General features: G+C 40.0%; 1 protein-coding gene across 1 annotated transcript in view; it reads left to right on the top strand.

The window, feature by feature from the left end:
* MCTP1 (multiple C2 and transmembrane domain containing 1) overlaps nucleotides 1-24528 on the top strand; it is a 1073276-nt gene that overhangs the window by 852016 nt on the left and 196732 nt on the right. Inside the window, exons 36-39 of the mRNA XM_061424408.1 lie at nucleotides 4764-5172; nucleotides 9727-9886; nucleotides 13707-13865; nucleotides 15685-15779. Of these exons, the coding sequence (XP_061280392.1) occupies nucleotides 4764-5172; nucleotides 9727-9886; nucleotides 13707-13865; nucleotides 15685-15779 (823 nt within the window). The remainder of the gene's footprint in view (nucleotides 1-4763; nucleotides 5173-9726; nucleotides 9887-13706; nucleotides 13866-15684; nucleotides 15780-24528) is intronic.

Here is a 24528-nt window from a genome sequence, read left to right as displayed (position 1 = left end):
TATAAATGTACCTCTCACAGTGCATTCAATGTCATATTCAAAGCTATGGTTTTTCCAGTAGTCATGTATGGATGTGAGAGTTGGACTATAAAAAAAGCTGAGCACCAAAGAATTGATGCTTTTGAACTGTGGTGTTGGAGAAGACTCTTGAGAGTCCCTTGGAAAGCCAGGAGATCCAACCAGTCAATCCTAAAGGAAATCAGCTCTGAATATTCTTTGGAAGGACTGATGCTGAAGCTGAAATTCCAATACTTTGGCCACCTGATGTGATGAATGGACTCACTAGAAAAGACCCTGATTCTGGGAAAGATTGAAGATGGGAGCAGAAGGGGCTGACAGAGGATGAGATGGTTGGATGGCATCACTGACTTGATAGACATGAGTTTGAGCAAGCTTGGGAGTTGGTGATCGACAGGGAAGCCTGGCGGTGCTACAGTCTATGAGGTCACAGGGAGTCGGATGCAAGTGAATGACTGAACTGAACATTGCATTCGTTCTAGGACATACATTTTTTTCACACTTTATCAAATTGGGATGGCTCTTGCAATATATTACATATAAAGGACTTAGAAGTCAACTTATTTAAATAAAGACAGACTAATGCATGTGTGGCACTCTTAAAAGATCCATCCTGGTGTGTTGTCAGCATCGTCATAGACTCAGGCCCTGCGATTGTGCTTGTGTGGTGCTGTGCTGTGCTTAGTGGCTCAGTCGTGTCTGACTCTTTGTGACCCCATGGACTGCAGTCCACCAGGCTCCTCTGTCCGTGGGATTTTCCAGGCAAGAATACTGGAATGGGTTGCCATACCCTCCTTTAGGGGATCTTCCCAACCCAGGGATCGTACCCAGGTCTCCTTCCTTGCAGGCAGGTTATTTACTGTCTGAACTACGAGGGAAGCCCTGACCCCATGGTCAGTAGAATGGATTTGTCATAGGTCTAAAGGTTCTGACTAGAATTTGCCTAAGTTTTGATAAAGTAGTTGGAGATTTGAGTACGTGCAGTTCTCAGATTTTGTAAATATTAGTAGGGATACAGGTGTGAAGAGAATTGTTAATCTTTACCTGATTATCTACTTATCTTGTCAAATGTTTACTCAGGATATGCAGATAAGCCCTCTTTAGGTTAAACAGAATATAAGATATAATCTTGCAGATTGGGGCATATGAGATGCAAACACATTAAGAACAATAAAACGTTTAAGATATTTAAGAACATTGACAAGAGTGGTTTCTTAATTTGCTTTATCTATGTTTCAGGCTTCATCTAAACATATTTATTTGAATAAAAAGAAGACATTTATTGAGGAACTATTTTTTACAAAGTACTGAACTAGATACTTTTTTATTTTTTCATTTATTTAATACAAAAATCTCCTGAGATCATTCAAATATATATTGGACCGAATACAATTTTTACAAACATAAAAACACTGTTCCAATTAATTCTGAAAATCATTCTTAAGTTGTCATGGATTTCTGAGGAATCACTAGACCAGACCTATGTTTTTCAAGAGCTTTGTATTTTTTAAGAGGAGAGTGACTTTTTTTTTTAACTTTTTATTTTGTATTGGAGTATAACCAAGTAAGGGTTTCCCTGGTGGCTCAGAGGTTAAAGCCTCTGCCCACAATGCGGGAGGCCTGGGTTCGATCCCTGGGTTGGGAGGATCCCTGGAGAAGGAAATGGCAACCCACTCCAGTATTCTTGCTTGGAGAATCCCATGGACGGAGGAGCCTGGTGGCCTACAGTCCACGGGGTCGCAAAGAGTCGGACACGACTGAGCAAGCAACTTAACTTATAACCAAGTAATAATGTTGTGATAGTTTCAAGTGGACAGCAAAGGGACTCAGCCATACACATACATGTATCCATTCTCCTCCAGACTCTCCTTCCATCCAGTCTGTCACATAACTGAGAAGAATTCCCTGTGCTGTACAGTAGGTCCTGTGCTGTACATAGATGCATTTTAAATACAGCAGTGTGTACATGTTGATCCCAAATTCCCTGTCTCTTCCCCTTATCCTTCCCCCAGGCAACCATACATTCATTCTCTAAGTCTGTGAATTTGTTTCTATTTTGTAAATAAGGTCATTTGTTTCATTTCTTCTTAGATTCTGCATGTATGGAACCTCATATGCTATTTCTCCTTCTCTGTCTGACTTACTTCACTATGACAATCTCTAGTTCCATCTATGTTGCTGAAAATGGCATTATTTCATTATTTTAAATGACTAATACCCCATTATATGTGTGTGTGTGTGTGTGTGTGTGTGTGTGTATCTATCTCATTTCTTCTTTTTCCATTACTCTGTTGGTGAACATTTAGGTAGCTTCCTTGTCTTGGCTATTGTAAACAGTGCTGCCATGAACACTGGGGTGCGGGTATCCTTTTGGATGTTATTTTCCTTTGGATATATGCCTAGGAGGGGGATTGCAGGGCCACACGGTAGCTCAATTTTTAGTTTGTAAAGAAACCTCCACACTGTTCTCCATAGTCTCCGTGTCAGTTTACATTCCCACTAGTAGTGTAGGAGGTTCCCTTGTCTCCACTCGGTCTCCAACATTTATTCTTTGTGAATTTTTTGATGATAGCCATTTTGACTAGTGTGAGGTGATATCTCATTGTAGTTTTGATTGCGTTCATATAATAATTTGTGACGTTGAACATCTTTTCGTGTGCCTGTTGAGCATCTGTATGTCTTCTTTGAGAGCTTCTCTGATGGCTCAGACAGTAAAGAATCTGCTTGCAATGCAAGAGACCTGGGTTCGATCCCTGGGCTGGGAAGATCCCCTGGAGAAGGAAGTAGCAACCCACTCCAGTATTCTTGCCTGGAGAATCCCATGGACCAAGGAGCCTGGAGGGCTACAGTCCATGGGGTTGCACAGAGTTGGACATGACTGACCGACTAACACTAACTAACATGTCTTCTTTGGGGAGTGTCTGTTTAGGTCTTCTGCCCATTTTTTGATTGGGTTGTTTGTTTTAATGGTCTCCAAAATCCACAGAGTAACTTCTTAAAATGTCACGAATATCTTAAGAAATCTTTCACAGTGTTTTATTATTTTTGTTCAGTAAAAACAGTGAAAAATATTTTTCTGAAGAACTTATAGCTACCTTCTTTTAGACTTTCACTCTGTTCCAATGTTCAAATTCAACTATGTACATAGTGTATTAAAATGCTTGTATCTGGCTTTACAAGGTACTCAAGGAGTGAGATTTTATTCCATGCTCTTGGGGAGCTTTTAGTCTAGTTGTAAAGACAACTCATGAATGTATAAATAAGAATATAACAAACAATGATAGATGATAATACAAAAGATAATACAACATGGCATTTTATGAACCTAATTACAGCACAGTCATATGGGTAATATGTCCAAATAAATTCATAGGAGGAAAAAACTTTGAACCAAAAGTTGAAGGTTATGAGTGACCTGTGAAGAACGAGGGCATTCCATGTGAGAATAATGAGATATTCCAAGAAGCCTAAGAGCAAAGAGGATGAAACGAAGATGAGGTTCACTGAAACTGCCTGCAGCTAGACTAGAGAGTGTTTTGACAGCAATGCTCCAGAGACTGATCTCATAACAGTGGAAAACAGCTAAAAGAATTGTAGCAGAGAAATTAGGTAATGAAGTTAACAAAGTTAGGTACTAGTATACACATCTGGCTTTACAGCTGGGCATAGTCTGGAGCAGAGAGATGGGTTAGGAGAATCCTACAACAGTCCAGATACCACTTGTGAGGGCAGGGTTGAATAGGTAGTAGCCTTGGTCACAGTGAGGCAAAACTGCATGTCAAAGATGATGGAGTAGTAAGATTGATCAGTGTAGCCCCTAATCTTATATGAAGGATTAAGAGGAATATTTAAACAATTCAAAAGGAAAGAAGAAAATGATGAATAACTTTCCTGGTGGCTCAGACAGTAAAGTGTCTGCCTGCAATGAGGGAGACCCGGGTTCAATCCCTGGGTCGGGAAGATCTCCTGGAGAAGGAAATGGCAACCCACTCCAGTATTCTTTCCTGGGCAGAGGAGCCTGGTAGGCTACAGTCCATGGGGTTGCAAAGAGTCAGGCACAACACACTCAATGATGAGGAGGACAGAGAAGTGGAATGCCCATCTGGGAGCTGGAGTGGTTGGAAGGCCAAGGCTGAAGGTTCTAGAATCATCTAGAAGAATGGTTCTCAACTAGGAAGATAGAGAACAATTTGGCAATGCTTTGGAGACATGGGGTCTAATGATAGGGAGGGACTGGGGGCTGGAATAGGATCAGCGTGGAGGGACTGTCTTACATGGATTGTAGGGGGAGGCTGTCAGAGGAAATGACATTTGAGCTGAAAATTAAAAGAAGAAGAGCCAGTCCCGGCAAGAGCTGGAATGATTCTGTCATGGATGCCAGGAGAAGAATAGAAAGGCTTAAGGAAGTGCCAAAGGCCACAAAAAGGTTGCAGCACGGGTATCTTTGCATTTATTGATTAGGAGGACCTTGGGCCCTTTAAACCTATAATCTTAATAGATAAAAATATAAGTAATAATTCTGAATTTTCTAATCATTTCTGAGAGGAAAAATTAAGTTGGGGGACTTGGGGAATTTTTGGCAGGACTGCAGAGGACCCCAGTAGAGTTCCGTCGGAATATGTCAAGCACTTGCTCTTCTCAACAATTTTCTCCGCAAAAATTAGACATCCCCACACAACACTCAACACAGTGATGGAACGCAAATGCTAATACTAATCATACCTTTTCTTTCTTTTCTCCCCCAGGCTTCACAAGGCTTGCTGCTCAGGCAGTATCTATTGTAATCAGCAAGTTACCTACAGTGATTGCATGCTTGCCTCCCCCAATTAAATACTTCTTTTTTCTGTCTGAGAGAAAAATGTCAGAAAACTTCGTTGAATTGAAGAAAGCTGGCCTACTTGTCTGGAACTTGATTGTAATTATATGTCGGATATTTGAGGATGGAAACACTGTGGAACTTTTAACAGGTGCCTCCCTTGACAGATGGAGTAAAGAGAAACTCGGTTTAGTCTGTTTGTGTTTGGAAAGCATCATGGGAGAGCAGACGAGTAGCCCTAATCAAATGACCCAAAAGGTTCTACGGAGCATCGAGCAGCAGAAACCCAAATGGGTTGAATGCCAGTTGTTGAGAGCAAGGAAACTGAGCACCGAATGGTAAAGTTATGTTTTTCTTTCCCCGAATTGCATCAGACACATTCCCAAAAAACAAAATCACCTATAAACAACCACCACCTCAAAATATTGTCAGATAGGCAGCCATGGTCATCTTGCTAACTTCATGGGAACTTTGATGAATACAAGCAAAGATAAATATTCCATCAAACGCTGGATTGTTAAATGTTCCTTGTCTTATTAAAATTTGAACCCCATTGATACACTGGAACACTATACCTGTGTAGTCCCCATCTCAAGGTTTCTGATTAAAAGGGTGGTGGTTAAACCCAGGAGAATTTGGTTTCACTCCTTTTCAATGTGCAAACAGGTATCTCGTGGATAGCCTGGAGCTTTTTGTAAATGGATTGGCCAGGGAGATTAAATTAAGAAGGAATTAATGGGTATAAAAGGCTCTTTATTGCTTTCTGTGTACCTGATTGTCAAAAAGGTACACATTTTTCATCTGGTAATGTAAGAATCCCAGAGGGCAACTGGGGCATATCACACTCAAGCTATAAACACACCCAGCTGTTTCTGTATGAAAATGTCAGCCTTCTCCTCAGTTTGGCACTGAGAGCTAAGTGATTTGTGGTATTGCAAAGATTTTTAAGGGTCCCTGATGAATTTAAATGTGTACATAGAGTCCTCCTGTCTTACAATTAGTCTTCAGTATAGAACTGCATGATATTGATAAAGGAGTTATGGTTCATATGGTCTACAGATCACTAAGCCAGACTCCCCCACACACTTTTTTTTTTTTTTACACCATTCACAGATACTGTCCTCCATTCTTTTGAAATATATTCATATTGCTAGAAAGTACTATTGTAACTTTCTGCCTGAAACACCTAAAAGTTGTTAGTTTTAGTACATGGCAGTGATAGAGTTCAGGTTTTGGAATTATATGGACAAATACAAATCCTTTGTAAATGGGCCATCTTTTGTGAATTATGGGGTTGTGCAGGTTGGATCCCTGGGTTGGGAAGATCCCCTGCAGCAGGAAATGGCAACCCATTCCAGTATTCCTGCCAGGAGAATCCTATGGACAGAGGAGCCTGGAGGGCCACAGTCCATGGGATTGCAAAGAGTTGGACGCAACTGAGCGACTGAGCGCTCACGTACAAAGCTGGTAGACTTGTTTTGAAAGGTTAAATAACAGTCATAAAGTTCTTAACATCAAGCTTAGACCTAGTAAGCATTTGTTATTTATGAACTATTAAAATAAGCTGCACTGTTTAGTAGTGTGATGACAAATGCTCTTTACTAGTTTATGTTAATCTGTGAGACTTCATATTAATCGAAATTACTGTAAGTAATCATGTAAGTAGTGTAAATAATGTAAGAAATGTAAATAATCATTTTCCTGGCCTTGTCATACTGACTTTTAAAAATTTACTTGTGGGGCATCCTGTGTGTAGGATTAAGAATAGCAGTCAGGAAAATGCTTAGTAACGTTGACAGTGACCTTAATCTTTACATTTGCATTGGATACCGATTTATAGGCTTTAATGCAAAGACTAAAAGATTAAGGCCACGTGTCATTATCCATGGCAGTGGGTGTAGAAGGGAGAGAAGAGAAGCAGAGTAAAAACAGTGGATTTGATTATAAAGTTAAATGTATGACACTGCTGAATTAGGAGACTATCAATAAGATCAGTGGAAAGTAATGTCTCTAATATACCTTGAGCTACATACAGAAATCCAGAGGTGAAATTTTTTCCTTAAAAGTTGATTTTAGTCTAAGTGTTTTATAAATAGCACCAACACATCTGATATTTTCTACAGTAGGGAATTGTCTAGCCAATATTTGGCTGATTAGTTTTATGTTGCAACTTGCATCAAAAATAATTTTTATTAACTTTTAAAAATGTTTTACAGCCCTCAAAAATTCTGAATACACTTTATGTAGCTTGTAATTAGCACAGTGCTATATCTTTCTCGATTTCTCAAATAATTTCAATGTAAAAAAATCCAGATTTAAAAGTTATTTCATTTATTTGAAAAAGAATTAAATTTGACCTATTAACAGACTTAGGTAATCACTTATGGGTTTGGGTGCTATAGAAACGCTTCATCCCGACTTTGCCTTTAAGTTGATTTTCTGATATACACATGAACTTCCATCTCTACTCATTTCTCACAGATAGACAATCATTTAGTTCATAGATCTATACCATGAGGAAGATGTATTTTAAACCATGATGTCTGTATACAGGTGGAGGGTTGCCTTGACCTTACTGTAATATTTTTTGAAAATGGTGGCTCAGATGGTAAAAAATCTGCCTGAAATGTGGGAGATCTGGGTTCAATCCACGAATTGGGAAGATCCTCTGGAGAAGAGAATGGTAACCTACTCCAGTATTTGTAGGGCTTCCCTGGTGGCTCAGATGGTAAAGAATCCACCCACAATGTGGGAGACCTGGGTTTGATCCCTGGGTCGAGAAGATCCTCTGAAGAAGGGAATGGCTACCCACTCCAGTACACTTGCCTGGAGAACTCCACGGACAGAGGAGCCTGCTGGGCTGCCGTCCATGGTGTTGCAGAGTTGGACAGGACTGAGTGACTAAACACCTTCACTACTTTTTCACATGAGGATGTAAGCACTTAAACTAAAATAGTTCTTCTGTTATGATAACTGAAATCTTAATTCCTCATGAAGATTATCTTGGATCCACACGATATCATTTAGCCAGATTTCTTTCACTTGCACCCAGATTTAACTTTGATTTTATGGAAATTGTGAGCATAACTGCAATGGAAAGGCGGCAACTGTAAGCAGTGCTTGTCTTGCATGCTGCCTGAAAGCATTACTATTCATTAAAATAACCTTCACTTTGTAGTAACACTCAAGCTGTAAACAGTCAACTTAGATTCTGGAGAACACACAGGCCAAAAAAAGTAAAGAAATGTCTGTCTTTGCAAAGTAATTTGTCGAGTTGAAGATTATTGTTTTTCATCATGGTGACCCTGACTTGGCTGGCTGGGTGCATATACAGATTAAGATTAATGCAGTTATTCCTTGGCTAAGGTCTGCCTCTTTCAGGGCACATTCTCCCTAATGACATGATTGATAGGCAGTCCCAAATCCAGAGAGGAACTCATTAATCATAGCATTGACTGAATCCAATCATTTGCTTCACCTGCACAGTGATGGACAGGAAAGGATACAGTTCAGGGGCTGACACTGAGACACTCCTTTGTCAGAGGGCCTCAACTTTTTCAATGTCAGCCTCTACAAAACCTGACAAATTTTGCTTGCAGCCTGTATGCAGTTTCAAAAATGATATTTACAAACTTCTATTACTGCACAAAAGTCTTTTCTGTTTGTTTGCTTGTTTACAGATTTACTCTACCTAATGGATATCTTTAAGAGTAGGATTTGGTTTCATTTTTTTTAGCAAGGCTTATAGGATCATAAACTTTTTTTTTTTTTTTAAGAAGGATGTTTTGAGGCTACATGTGGAAGCAATATAAAAGTTAATGTCCAGCAGCTGGGTATCATTTGGTTCAGTCTTCAGGTCAGCGGCACTGACTCTTAGCAGAACTAATTTTATAATCATGGCAAAATCTCAGTAATGAACTGCAGTATATAGCTGATTACACCACAGTAAATTTCATTTAGTCTGGGAAACAGTGGAAAACCATGCCTTTTCTTAAGAATACTTAGACTGCAAAGCCTAACATGATCCTAATAGCACTTGTAATAAGAAAATTAGTGTAAAACATATATGATGTAAGTTGAGTATCGTGATTTATTTTGCACTGGTATAGTGTGAGAATTAAAAAAAAAGTCATCCATTACTACAATGTGAATAATGTTTAAAATAAAAAATAAGCCTATGAATTCTTATAAAAGAAACGTTTTACACATATAACTTGCACATTCCCGCTGTGCTTACAGGAGAGCCTTTTCCTGGAAGGATAAGCAGAGTAGTGACTTTTGCTAACTATCTGTTACCTGAAAGAAACAGGAGGGAGGGCATGTATTTTTAAAAGGCAACAAGTGTCAAAAGGCCAATTTAAAATACCCAGTGGTAAGCATTCCTCCAGGAAGCACCCAGCCTATATTTAGCATAATAGGCTCCCCCTTTTGACACTTTAATTAGTCTTTAATGTGTCTAAGACAGGTGTAAAGAGAAGGCTACAAAAGACAGAATACCAAAGCTATTTCTGGAATCAAAGATACTCCTTATCCTCAAAGAGAAAATACAAATTATTTCTTAAAAAGAAATGTTTTGTTTTCATCCCACGATTATAGCAATTTCAGCAATTGCGGTAATGGGAAAATGTTTTATAGATTGGAGTATAAATGCAATAAAGAAATATTTTAAAAGAAATGGTTCAATTTTTTAAAATGCTTTCAGGTGCTTAGTTCTAAGGCGCTGTTTATGGGAGCTGCCCGCCGTTTGGGGAAGGTATACCTATTTGAGCAAAGTCTTTATGGGTGCTTTGCATATGAGATTTACATTGAACACTCCACACTCAATCTCTTTGATTATTTTCCATCTTTACAATTCCTTACACTGATACTTAATACGCTTTCTTTGTATTTAGTGCATTTATGACAATAGAGAAAAGCACAGCCTTAGAAGAAGGAGATATCGCTCTTGAACTGACTGAGCAGAAAATAAACATGATGGTCCTGGATATCTGCCACAAACCAGGTGGCAGCGAATACCTGAGGCAAATTTATCACATCATGCGGCTCAATGAGGTAGGGAAACGGCCTTTTTACCGAGCAATTAGGTGTGTACTGGCCTGAGGCAGCGTCTGCTGGCAGCTAAGGGTTAGTCAAGGAGGTGATAATACTTCTTAAAGTCAATACCAAACTCAATATTGCATTATTAATAGAATCTATTCAGCCCGGGATGTTCTGCATTTGTACAGCAGAGGCTTCACGGAAACATTGTAGGTTTTATTTATATGGTTTAAACAATAACACGGCTCATAAACTCAACTCAGTTCGAAATGGTAGAGACGAGAGGTGTAGTTTGGGAATTGTGTATTTGTGACCGTCAAGTTGATGTTAAAATCTGGTATTTGTGAGATGAAGAATTTTCTGAAGACAGATTTTTAGCTCTTCCCTGCAGACGTCACATTTGTGTTGGTGAAGCTGAAGATTTCTTAGACATAATGAGAAACTTCGGAAGAATATCAAACCGTATTCAGGAGCAACTAGATTAAGCTAAGCAGGGAAGCTGATTAGAACCAATGTCATGCTTATTCACCTCTCTGCTGGGTTAAGCCTCTGACCTTCCCTGCTTTTGGTTGTTTTTAGCAAAAATGTGAAGAGTTGACGTTATTTACTTGAAACAAGTTTGCTAATTTAGGTTTTTAATTTGACCATACATAATCTGGGTTCAGGGGCTTCCCTGAGCTGGTAAAGAATCCACCTGCAATGCAGGAGATGCCAGTTCGATTCCTGGGTTGGGAAGATCCCTGGAGAAGGGATAGGCTACCCACTCTAGTATTCATGGGCTTCCCTGGTGGCTCAGATGGTAAAGAATCTGCCTTGCAACCTGGGAGACCTGGGTTCGATCCCTGGGTTGGGAAAATCCCCTGGAGGCGGGTTTGGCTGACCCATTCCAGTATTCTGGCCTGGAGAATCCCCTTGGACAGGGGAGCCTGGCAGGCTACAGTCCATGGGGTCACAAAGAGTCGGACACGACTGAGCAACTAAGCACAAGCTCAATCTGGATTCAAATGTGACATCTAACGTGAAGCAGAATTGTGTTTATGTCTGCAAACACTGAATGCATTTTTGGCATAATAAAAATTGTGTAATATGAATAATGTTAAGATATAGCATTTTATCTCATTGAGGTAGGCCTTATAAAAACATACATTTCCAAAGAGTGAATTAAACTCTACCACAGCATTTTATGACTCGGCTACATAAATGTTCTCCTTACTATGATCTATTTGAAAATTACTTCAAGTGAATCTTGTTTTCTGGCCTTCAGAGAGGTAATCAACCTCAAACAGGTGACCTAACAAGGTGATCAATGATCACCTGAGAAGGAGGCCTTTGCAGCTGTGAGAAACGGTCCTGCTTCTGGAGGAACTGGAGCTAAGGAAGGATTGGTAACACAGGAACTCCACCTGTTCACTCTTGCTGAGGAGCTCTCACAGCTTGTCTGAGGGTTCCCTTTGGGGAAAGCAGGAAGTCTGGTGAACTGAAAGACCTCCATTGCGAAGTCACGGTCTTCGTGGGCATGATGTCATGGTCTTCACTGGTCACCTATTTTGGCCAAAGTAACTGTGGTGGTTACAGAGGAACAGATGTTTTAGTCAGAGTACCCTCAGAGCCTTAGTAAAGTTGAGTTACGATAGTTCTGAACACCGCGATTGCAGGTTTAAATGCCCCCTAATAGGATACTTCTCTTTTTCAAAGTTCCAAGAAGACAAAAGATTAGGAAATCACCCGTAAGCAAAATCAGCAAAAATTAAGTTGGGTATTCATTGGCTGTCAGCCACCTGTTGTATTCAGGAAATCGAAAGGCCATTTTCTCCTCGTGGAAGTCTGAGGAAGTGCTTCTGAGCAGATATGTAATGAGATCTGACGTACCTAAGACTCTGCGGGGGCATCGCCACATCTTAATCAATTAAATTCCAAGTTAAGGTTTTTCTTTCTTTCCAACTGAATATACTTACTGTTGGGGCTTCCCTAATGGCTCAGTGGTAAAGAATCTGCCTGCAATGCAGGAGACCAGGGTTCGTTCCCTGGGTCGGGAAGATCCCTTAGAGGAGGGCATGACAACCCACTCTAGTACTCTTGCCTGGAGAATCTCATGGACAGAGGAGCCTGGAGGGCTGCAGTTCAAAGAGGCTGCACAGAGTCGGACATGACTGACATAACCATGCGTTATGGCAAGGTCTATCAGCTGGGAAAGCAGGCTCAGTATTTGATGGTTTATTTTGCTGAGTGAGATGCAGGGCTGAGAGGTAAGAGGCATAATGTGAGTTGAGGATAGAATCAAAGTAGGGAGGCCTCAGCCTGACTGCTTAAACAGTGCAGGCAGGAAACGCAAGTAACACAAAGTGACTGAGTGACTAGCATAACACTTAGGGCTGCTTTTATGTGAAGCATTGTTATACTGTAGGGAAAATGCACCGTGAGGTTTGTGCATTTGATGAGTGGCATCGTGTCTTTAGCACTTTCGGGGGTGCTACTAAATAGTATTCGAAAGCAGTGTAAATACAGAGCGTATACAGGTACAGGCCTGGGTGAGTGGAAGCTGAGCTGTCAGGGAAGCCCCTGAATCTAAATTATGTATGGTCAAATTAAAAACCTAAGTTAATACACTTGTTTCAAGGAAATAAGAAGACAGCAACTCTTCCCATTTTTGCTAAAAGCAACCAGAAGCAGGCAAGGTCAGAGGCTTAACCCAGCAGAGAGGTGCCATTGAGAGGGAAGTTTTGAGAGGAGGTGAGTTTTTAAGCATTTATCTTTGAGGAAAAGGTAAGGTGTCGGAGCATAAAAGTCCAAATGGTAGTTGAAGATGCTGGTCACGAGCACAGATGAGGGAGGCTTGTGAACAGGCTGATTCTGATGTGGTGGGGCCTGAGATTCTGCTTTTCTAACAGGCTCCTAGGTAGAGTTTATTTGACTGACCTACACACAGGACTTGGAGCAGCAACGGTTGTCAAGATGACCTCTGAAGTTGTTTTCACTTCTGACTCTCTGAACCTAAGTCCTGCCCCTAAGCTTGAAGAAAACTTTATATTGTGACACACTAAAAATCACAAGGGCATTTCTGTTATATGATTTATTAAATGACTTGTTTATTAACAGTAAGTATTTGGTAGTTTGTGGGAAACTTTTAGTCCTTTAAATTTATCATTTTCCAGGAGGAGTCTTATAATTCAGATTAGGGTTATTCACCTTTTTATTTGTGGATGGAAAATAAAGTATAATACAATAGACTGACTTTTTTTGGCCCAAGCTGTCGCTGGAGGATAAAATTAAGATTACATATTTGGAGCTTCTGTTGAACCTTGATAATTTTCAGTCCACAGCATGAAACCAGAGTTGAGGAGCTTGCATTGTAATTCATTCTACATAGAGGGAGACTGCTTGCAGTGAACTATCAGAGTACTTAGCACTCTGCTGACATGGAGTAGGTAGCAACTACGCTTGATGAATGGATGAGCAATCTTGTACTGTGCGTAGTCAAGCTCCTGAGTTAAGTTTTGGTAACCCAGACACATTAACATGTGAAGTAATGACAAGACAATGCCGATTAAAAAGATTCTGGTACAATCAAGCATCCATTCATTATGTGAGAATTTGTTAAACAGTTTTCTGATCTTTCCTATGTATTAAGTGAACCTGTTTTTGATGGGTTTGTTACAATCCTGATTGGTATGTACTCTGCTGTTTCTTCTGAAAATGTAATCTGTCTTGAGGCAAGTAATACTCTAATCTAGCAAATGTGCTGGAAGCATAGATTTGGATATTGACCAGTTTATTTTTAAAGAGAATATGTGCTTCCTACCATCGCAACTTGTAATTTTTTTTTTTCCCCTTGAAGGTATATTTAAAAGAACAGCTGTTTTCTATGAATGGTTCAGAGGAAAAGCCATTACCCATCCAACCTTTAAAGACAACCTTGAAGAGTGTGGAAGATCAGCCCTCTGCTTTTAACCCTTTCCATGTGTACAAAGAGTTCAGTAAAAGCATGCTTGATCAGGTATGTGGAAATTAAATAGTAAATTTCATTAAAACTGTGTGCCTTTTTTTTTGTTTTACACAAATAAGAAAAAAAAATGCTTTGTGTTTGAATATTTACTCAAAATCTTTTTTGATTAGCACGCAAAAGGCCTTGTTCTTGTTTGCATGGTCTGTGCAAATTGACTTTGGAAAAGTTATTTTACCTTCTTTTCTATTTGTCAAACTGATTCATCTTTTTGGTCTGTAAAATTTGACTTTTGACCCGGTCAGTTCACTGTGGGCAGAGGAGGGAACATCTGTTCGACTGTGTCAATGAGAGGCTTGAGAAATCCAGCTTTCCTTAAAATCTTCCTCTCCATGGCCGCTTCCACCCTCCCTCGATATACACAACTCGCAAAATACCTTGCAATCTTTATAAATTTATCTCATTTATCAGGTAAATTAAAAGATACTTTAAAAGTGATCATAAACAGAGCACTGAGCTCCTATTTTAAGTGGCATGAAGTCAGTTAGCTGTTTCATAACCCTAAACACATTTCCGAATTTGAAATGAATTTGTTAATGATCTTAAAGTCAGGATATGTGGAATAAAGTCCATGTGATAAACACCACATATTTTTAATGTCAGAGTATGCTATCGTTTAAGCTGCATATTTCATAGTTACATGCAAAAGATCATCTTCATGCCAAAGTACTTGAAACCTAAAGTTGTTTTTGCTTTGTTCATTCTCCTGGTGTCTTTTTCCCAGTAACCTCCTGACAGACTATTGGAACTAGCAGGGCGGAAGAGAAGGATTGCTTGACCTAGAGCTCTGACGAAAATAAGAATTAAAACAAGGGCCTAATTCGGGATGCAGATAATATTTTTACCATGCCTGTTACAGCCCTCGTCTACGTTCATCAATACTGTAGTAGAATAAGACCTTCAAATGCTGACAACCCGGGGCAGAATTCTCCTGCTCTATGACAGGAGTGTAGTGCTCCATTAATCAGCAGGTGACAGGGCATAGTTCTTGTTGGATTTTAAACACTAGCCTGGACTCATATTATCAAAACTATTTAGTTTTAAGAGGAATAAGCATCCATAATACTTAAACACCAAATATATTGCATAAGTTTGAGTTTATTAGCTGCCTTCCTGTGTTGTACATTAGATGCCTCCAACCATAAATAATCATTGTAGCTGTTAAATTATCCTCACTTCATTTAAATAAATGGCGTGTTGTATTCAGTTCTGAATTATGAGATTATCTTTCACAGTAATTTTTCTCCTTACTCTATTGTGAAATTATCTATTAAATGAGAAAAAAGAGAATTATATTATTTACACTTACAGGTCCTTATAATTTCCCCTTTAAAGCATTTTCTTAACTGAAAACATTAATATCACTCTCTAATTAAGCTGTGTCTTATAATTTGAGCCATAGTATCAATACTTCCATCTTTTTTTTTTTAAATCAAACTTCTGGGAGCTAAAAGAAACCTATAAATTGACACATGGAAAAGTTGCCAGTTATTTTGCTTTACAATACAAAGAGTCACACTTTCGGAGAAACTTGTTGGACAAATTCCATTAGCAGTTGGAAGAATATAACGACTGAAGAAATTGATTTATATTTTTATAAATAATGACTGCATCCCCAAATGGATTTATAAATTAATTGCTGTCTTATTGGAATAAAAACCTTCTTCTGTGGACATGATTGATGTTATCTGTCTAAGTCCTTGTTCTACACCCCCCTCCTTCTTAGTTAGTCTATCACAGCTGGAGCTTTAATTTACTGGTCATATTAACTCTGATTAATAACTAACAATAGCGTCTTCTCATTTATCAACAGTCAGCCATCACAAAATGGAACTGGAATTGGTCAGACTTGCTGCCAAATTACCTGGGACTGGATAAGATGACCTTCAGTGTACTGCTCAAAAACAGGTAATAGGACTGGGGACTTGGGGGATGCGTCTGGGGGACGAGGATATATGTCTTTTTTACACAGGGTGCATGTGAGTGTGTGTAGAGACACACATATGTGAAATTATCTGAAGTGTAGTTTCCGAATTTTGTTTTTCTAGAGTAAGCAGTTGCAAAAGGCAGAAACATCTTTTTCTGAGATGAAATCGGTTGATTTTAGTCTGAACTTTCAATATTTCTGATGTTGTAAATGTAATAGTTCAGCATTGTAAACACCCAAAGTTATTGACTTGAATGTCATTATAATTCATTAGACTACTATGCCTTTGTTTACAACCATTTAATGAATGCATACAGAATGCCAAGCCAAATCAGCTGGTCTAATCAGAGGAAACATATAAGTAAAACTGTCAAGATTGAGTTTTTTGCGTTGCAGCCGGTCGTTCTGGCACGGCCTTGCCACAGTCTCTGTTGCATGTGACTGTACACACAGACACGCACACACGTACACGTGCACCCAGGACAACGCGATAAAACGATCATGCTGGTTCAGCTGAGGAGTCCATACGTGTAATTTATTTTGCATAAAGGTATACATGTTTTCTTTACGTTTTAGATAAATGTGTTTTTCCCCACACCTTCAAGGTTTTCAGTGAAAACACTAGTGTAAGTTTTAAGCTTGTTTTTCTCTATCAACTATCACATCTTTACATAAAGTATGTATGTGTGGTTGCTTTTATTCTTCAGGTATTATGTTTATTTATACTTACTTCTATATGTCTTCATGATGTATAATGTATTTTATCATTTTGAAATAATATAAAGCATCATTTTTCATAAAAGACAAATAGAGACAGTGACATAGAATTGTCAATTCATCCTTGAGAAATCTGGGTGCATATAAGAAAATATCTTGAGAGAGAGATTCTGGTATTTCCCAGATGAAGGTTTTTTTAATTTTTATTTTTTAAAAGGCAGCTTTGTTGCCAAAAAAAAAAAAACAACTGTAGATTTAAAGTGTGTTGTCACTGTGGTATTCCTAATATTTCACCCCTGAGTGAAGCTCACCCACCAATCATGGACAAAGTTGAGCAATCCAGAAACTTCCCCATCGAGAACAGAGTTTTCTCTCAGCAAGCTTTCCACCTGGCAGGCAAGGTGCTAAGGGCCAGGGTATAGTTCAGAGTGTTCGCTATTCATGCACACGTCCTCACGGGTGCTCCTGTCTTGTCTCAGAGTTGCTTGGAGAGGTGGGAGGAGAGACCAGATCTTCTGTTGAATCTATGGCTACATAATGTTTGCTGTTATTTAGTTGCTAAGTTGTGCCTGACTCTTTTGGAGCCCTATGGACTGTAGCCCGCCAGGCTCCTCTGTCCATGGGATTTCCCAGGCAAGAATACTGGAGTGGGTTGCCATTTCCTTCTCCAGGGGATCTTCCTGACCCAGGGATCAAATCCACGTCTCCTGCGTTGGCAGGTAGATTCTTGACCACTAAGGCACCAGGGAAGCCCCACAGTATTAACTGGCTATCTGGAAACAAACTAGGGAAGATAAGTCATTTTCCCCCTGATACTTGGGAAGTTTTGAGTTTATGTAGATTTAGCAGTATTGTATTTTACTAAGTTTTGCAGTTGTGAATTGCCTGCTGCCAGTCCACTAAATGGTGCTGTAAGGGCAACACATCCTTCAAAACTTACTATATTTGCTCTAATATACTATATTAGACTCAATATAGTCTAAAAGTAGGACTCAAAACTTACTATATTTACTATATACAAAAGTGAATTGGTAATATTCACTTTTCAGTGAATTTGTGTTTTACCCCACATTGCATATTATTTTTGTTCAACAAATTTAGGTATACCTCCATTAGGCTGATAGCTATTAAACTCTATTTCCCTGAGATATTATGTACGGGAATGAGTGGAGAAAAAGAAATCTCACAAGTTTAGCCAGAAGTAGTAACAGGTCAAAACAGTTCTCTTGGAAAAGGGTCATGAATTTTGAACGGGAACAGCTAGATTCTGTTTCTTAGAGTCTTATAAAAATGGTATGAAAGGCATTCTATTTTAAGGTACCACATACCACAAGCTACAATGAATACAATGAATATAACTGAGCTGCCTTAGAAGAATGAAAGACATCTGAGAGTTTTTAATCTCTTTTAGCACTTTCCCATTTATTTTAAGAATGTTATTTATGAGACCTGATTAATATTGAATTCGTAAGGAAGATTTTTTTCCCATTATTTTCTCTGAGAGATTCTTGTTTGGATTTATCTGAAGTGCCAATTTAAAAAATAAATAGGGCATTGAATTTTTTACAATGGGGTTATTTGAAATTACATATTTGAAAATGAGATCACAGAGTATTGAACTTCAAAAATGAGGATTATAGATACTATCCTATATCCAAAAAGTGATACTTTGTACCTACACTTATGATCTTTGCTGGTAGGCAGAGCCAAAGACAAAAACCTAGAGCAACTTAGCTGAATATGCTGTTTTTTTCTCCCCCAGAGTTACTAAACAGTCAGTTACTTCTTTTTCTTTTTCTCTCTTTAATTGGTAGTAAATTTATACTAACCCATCCCTGCACTGTGGTTGAGTTCATACATGGTGCCGCAAATGTTGTCTGGGGACTTAATCTTACAAAGAAATGGAACTTAAAATCCACAAGCTTGAAAAAAGTCGAGGAGGAGGGAATCCTTTCTATTTACCTCGTAAATTCCTTGTGCCTGGCTTTCAAATTCAACATCATAAGCAGACCGTCCATGGACTTATTCTCACAAGATTTGATTACCCCGAGTAGACGAGACCTCCCTCACCTCCAGAGCAGGATGGAGGTGGGAAAACAGGATTCCTGGCTTCTTGGGCCAGAGCTGTTGTGAGCTGACCTTAGGAAAGTGATCTCAACTATTCGACTGTGGATTTTCTCATCTTTCAGTCAGTTCAGTTCAGTCGCTCAGTCCTGTCTGACTCTGCGACCCCATGGACCACAGCACGCCAGGCCTCCCTGTCCATCACCAACTCCCAGAGTTCACTCAAACTCATGTGCTTCGAGTCAGTGATGCCATCCAGCCATCTCATCCTCTGTCGTCCCCTTCTCCTCCTGCCCCCAATCCCTCCCAGCATCAGGGTCTTTTCAAATGAGTCAGCTCTTCGCATCAGGTGGCCAGAGTTTCAGCTTCAACATCAGTCCTTCCAGTGAACACCCAGGACTGATCTCCTTTAGGATGGACTGGTTGGATCTCCTTGCAGTCCAAGGGACTCTCAAGAGTCTTCTCCAACACCACAGTTCAAAAGCATCAATTCATCGGCGCTCAGCTTTCTTTATAGTCCAACTCTCACATCCATACATGACCACTGGAAAAACCATAACCTTGACTAGACGGACCTTTGTTGGCAAAATAATGTCTCTTCTTTTTAATATACTGTCTAGTTTGGTCATAACTTTCCTTCCAAGGAGTAAGCGTCTTTTAATTTCATGGCTGCAGTCACCATCTGCAGTGATTTTGGAGCCCCCCAAAAATAAAGTCAGCCACTGTCTGCACAGTCGAGAGAATGTTAAAGGAAGTTGTGCATTGGTTTTGAAAGTTGAAAAGACAATACATACTTATAGAAGTAGTAGCATTGGCACAAAGCTGTGTTAGTGTCTGGCTAGGCACCAGTGAAGGTCATTTGGGATTAGTAGGGAGTTGGAGGTGGGAGGTGGTCCAGACAGGTTATACCTGAAGTTATGTCCATGGAGGTTATGTAAACTCCAGGTATAGACCAATCATGAGGGTCAGAACAAGTGTCAGGTCAGAGGGCAGGCAGCATGCCCACAGGTCTGTGAGACACAGTGAAAACGTGAGCAAGGAGGAGGGTCTAGGACCAGGTGAGGCTTGTAGGGGCTAAAGACTCAAGGGATGAGCCCCAGAGGGATGGTTCAGGTACATGAAAGAGGAGATACGGTGGTGCCGATAATACGTGTATCTGAGACAACACTGACCTGTGTTCCACAAGCGGACTCTGCTGACTCCAGCATCAGAAAATATCCTGAAGTGGCTGGCTGCTTGAGTCCTTGTCCGGGAATGGCCTTCTGCTCACCCTCAGCCCTCATCTCAAAACAGGTCTCCCCAATTCCTGATGTTCGAAGTTCATTGCCTTTCCTGCCCTTTGGATTCTCCAAACTCGTCGCTGTTTTAGGGTCTTGGTACTTGTAATTCTCTCAACAACTTCCATGGCTGGTGCCATCTTGTCTATCTGGGCATGTGTTACCTCCTCAGAGAGGTCTTGGCTTATCACCTGTCTAAAGTGATCCTCCAAGTCTGCGTTACTGTGGTTTCTCAGTTGAGTTATCACCATCTGAAATCATAGTTTCTGTTTATTGTCGCTTAACTCTGCTCACCCCCACATCCCCCTACCCCTGCCTCTGGAGTGAAAAATAAAATCCATGAGAATAGGGCCTTGGCTGTCTTAACTCCAGCTGTGTCTTCAGGGCCTAGAATAGCCGTTGGGCACATAGCAGGCTCTGAGTAATATCTGTTGAATTAATTAACGAGCAAATGAGGAATAAGAATGCAGAGAAAAAGTCAGCCCTTGACAGATGAATACAGAGTAGGTATTCTCTAAAGGTGGTGTTTGATCAATAGGCATGTTGGAATATGAAGTGTATCCTGCAAAATCTCAAGTAAAAAGTTATCTATGTGCATATTCATTCATTTGGATGAAAAGCAGGTTAATTAAGCTTTGTCTGTTTAAAATGCCTGTTTTTTTTTATGTGAAGTTCAGCTCAAATTAAAAGCACAGAACATTGGTCTTTCTTTAATTAATTGATCCAATTCAAGCCATAACCTCTTTAGCAACAAAGTCTGTTCTTTACTCCACGATTCAGATTCAGAAGTCTTTTAATTTTGGGGTGGTAGGGTCTGTATCTGTTAAATGATAGTCATGCTGAAAAATGTAAGATGGAGTTAGCTGACAAAAATATCCAACCAAACCTTTGTAAATTTGTGATTTTCAAGGCATTTAAAGAAATAGGTAGTAGCTGAGACCTCAGAAAAGAGATCCTGAATATGTATGATGATATATGTTTTTCAGCTTAGAAGGTTTGCCATTGTGGAAAATAAAGACTCCTTAGAGGTTAAGAAAATCAACATATATATCAGTTCTACACCTTTACCTTTAATGCCATATAAGACTAAGTACAGTGATTGTACATTGATCTTTTGAAATAATCAAGGTGCTTTTCACAGTTTCTTACTATTACTTTCCTGCTTTCTTTCTCACCCACTTTAAAATAAATCCAGACTGTCGAATGAGATGGTGATTGCGTTTGCAGGAGAGCTCACCAAAAGGAACACTCTATATTCCTTCCTCCGTGGCGAATCTCCAGATTGCCATTTTGATATTGTTTTCTTTGCCGCTGGAACAAATTTATGTCGCTTCTTTTCTCTTTACCTTATTTATTCCAAACTAACTCGCAAGAATTGTGGTGTCGAAAATAACGTGTGAGGACAGTGGAACGCTCTGCTATTTTAACCATCTGAATATACTGCATATGAGTTTGGCTTCGAGTTGAGCAAACACAATTAAATGTGATGGCAGAAACAGCAGAAGGGGTGGTGGTGGCAGATTTCTGGCTATCACTGGGAGGCCTTTCCAGGTGGACAATAACCGTACATCTGAGAGGAAAGAGAGATGAGAAAACACGTTTTAAAAGAGCCACGGATCTGTGGAATTGATTGCTTGCTTTTAATAATAATAATTGTCGACGTGCTTCTCAGCTGTGTTGGATTATCCTGTATGTGCCCTGTGGTGTGTAGAGGGTAGGAAATACTGTCTCTGGCCTTGACCAACACACGCTGTGCTCTCCAAAGCGTGTTCTCAGGCGGAGCCGCCGTTAGCACACTGTTTATGGCTGCTCACAGCAGTAAGTTCCTGACGCAGCAGCCAGCTGCCCGGTTATGGAGAGGTGGGTTTAAGGGAAAGAGGAAGCTGATTGTATGAATATACACCTCTGAGCCATTACATCCATCGCATATGCCATGGCACTCCTATGTGGTCCTTTTTTTTCCCCAAGCTCTCATTCCCTGGAAAACCCTTTCTTTCCCACCTCCACTCAAATACCTCAAACTCTGACTCTACCTACCATCACCATCTTCCCTAACAGGAGCAGGCTTCCCTTCCATTTTTAATTCCTGAAGCAGCATGTTTTTTGGACAGAGATTGTCTACAATGTCTTTGCAATACCGAAATTTAACGTTCTGATCCTCGGCATTTTCAGGGCTTAGGGCTTTGGTACATGAATCAAACAAACCCTTCAATGTGCATTGTTTCCTGAGCGACTGAACTGAAATGAACTGAACTGAACTTGTATATGTGTATAGTACTTTCACAGACATCTTCCCCTTTGATCCTCATAACAACTAGGTAATGAGAGATAGGTACTTGTGAGGGTCAAAACGATGTGCCCAAGATCACAGACATGAACTAGCATCTGGAAGGCAAAATGAAGGCTTCTGATTCTGTATCTGGTACTTCATCTACAATACTGCACCGTATTCCTGGTCAGTTTCTTCTAGCTTTATCGAGATGTTGTTGACATGCAGCACTGTGTAAGTTTAATAAGGTGTACAGGGTGTTGATTTGGCACACTTATATATTCCAGAATGGCTACCATCTCAGTGCTACCTAACACCTCTGTCACCTCACATAGTTACCATTTCTTTTTTTGTGGTGAGAACATGTCAGATCTACTCAGCAACTTTCAAGTATATGATAGAGTAGTATTAACTGTAATCACCACGAGGTATACTAGTCTCATCACTGCAGATTTGTACCTGTAGGTCAAAGTGTGTTTTTTTTTTTTATTCTATATTCACTATATAAGTACTGGTGACAGTGAAGACAGAAAACAGAAGACACTTGCCAATTCCATAGACATTTAATTATAACCTTATAAAGGAGGTACTGTGTTACCCTTATTATCCTGATAAAGAATCTAAGGCCCACAGCTATGAGCTCTAGGCGATGGTGTTCAGATTCTGGCTCATGCTCCACGTTCTTAACCACTTGTATTAATTTTCTAGAGTTTTGCTTATGTCCATGGAATTCTCCAGGACAAAATGAAAGTGGGTAGTCTTTCCCTTCTCCAGGGGATCTTCCTTACCCAGGGATTGAACCCAGGTCTCTCACACTGCAGGTGGATTCTTTACTAGCTGAGCCACAAGGGAAGCCCAAGAATACAGGAGTGGGTAGCCTATCCCTTCTCCAGCAGATCTTCCTGACCCAGGAATCAAACCTGGGTCTCCTGCATTGCAGGCAGATCCTTTACTAACTGAGCTATCAGGGAAGCCCTTGCTTGTGTTACTCCTTCAAATGCTGAAGGGTGTCCTTGAGTGCTAGTCCACAGTATTTTTAGTTCATTGGGAATTTCCACTTTGGTTATCACAATACTTATTTCCCCTCTTCAACCCTCATATCCCTCTCAGCAACTGCCCTGCCATCACCTATTTACCAGGAAAAATAAAATAACCTGAAATGAACCTCCTAGCTTTTCTTCCTAAACTTCGGTTTTGTTTATGTTATCTCTAATCCTTTGCTTCTTGTCTCTAGCCTTGGAGGAAGAAAGCCCTCTTCTCTTTAAAACTTGAGAAGTTGACTGCATTTAGGTTGTAGAGGGTCTGAGGTCTGAGAAATTTGGACTTGAACCACTGGACTTGAAGGAATCATTAAAGCCGGTAAGGAGTGATAGGAAGCATAAAGCTACTTTAGGACATTAATAATAAATGTGGTGGAGAGGTAGGATAATTTAAAAGAAGGAGAACCAGATTAGAGAGTGCTGCTAGAGACTGAGGAGATTGTATATCACTGATATAAAAGACATTCCTAAGGAAGCTTGGGGGCCCAGCTCAATCTATTCCTAATATTCGTAAAAATAGCTCTGATACTTTCTCTTTGAAGACAGTGTGGCCTAGGTATTTATAGAAAGGTGCCATGCTTATCATTTCTTCAAACTGAGTGTGTCAGTTCAAATCCTCCAAGCAGGGATTAGAGGTCCATGAGGTTTAACAGAAAAAACGCACATGGAGTATAAAGAGGAGAAAACCCAGTTGCTGATCTGATACCTGTGAAAGGAGGGAGGGCAGGGGGGAAGATTAGGTGGGAAGAGCCTCAGATAACAGAGTGGTTCTCGGAAAGTGTTGACAAGGCCAAGGAGGACTCCTTGAGTTTAAGTCGCACAGTGGAAGAGCCCATGTCCTGCAGGAATGGGCTGGTAGTATAAATCCGCTGTGCTCAGACACGGACTGAGACCCACTTGGGAGAAGCATGGCCTGAGCACAGATGCCACGGTAGATACAGAGAGTGACCGCGAGGGCCCTCACTTGACGTGCTGACTGCAGCAGGAGGCGAGAGCGGTGCATTTCCATGGCTTCCACAGTGGGGATGCCAAGAATGATTCTGTTACATGTGGAGAGGTTGTGTGTGTGTGTATTATGTAAGTGAAGAAGGATGAGATTTAAATAAAGCTCTCTATTACTTCAACGAGGTAGAAAACAGACAACCTAAATAAATACGTTAAATGCTATTGACAGAAATGCAGAATTGGCAACATTTTGATGAAAGGAAGGTATAATAATTTTCTCAAAAGCAGCCATGGGAGAATTTTTTGCTTGTCAAGTTGAACCAAAATTCACTTTGTAATGAATTTTCTCCTACCTAATTATGCATTCACATACTGGCACTTTGGGGTTCTTGCAACGGATCAAAAGCTATTAAAAAGT

Source organism: Bos javanicus, chromosome 7, assembly GCF_032452875.1.
Source record: "Bos javanicus breed banteng chromosome 7, ARS-OSU_banteng_1.0, whole genome shotgun sequence".
NCBI classification, from domain to species: Eukaryota; Metazoa; Chordata; class Mammalia; order Artiodactyla; family Bovidae; genus Bos; species Bos javanicus.
Note: the sequence above shows the minus strand (reverse complement) of the source record. Positions and strands in the feature narration are given on the sequence as shown.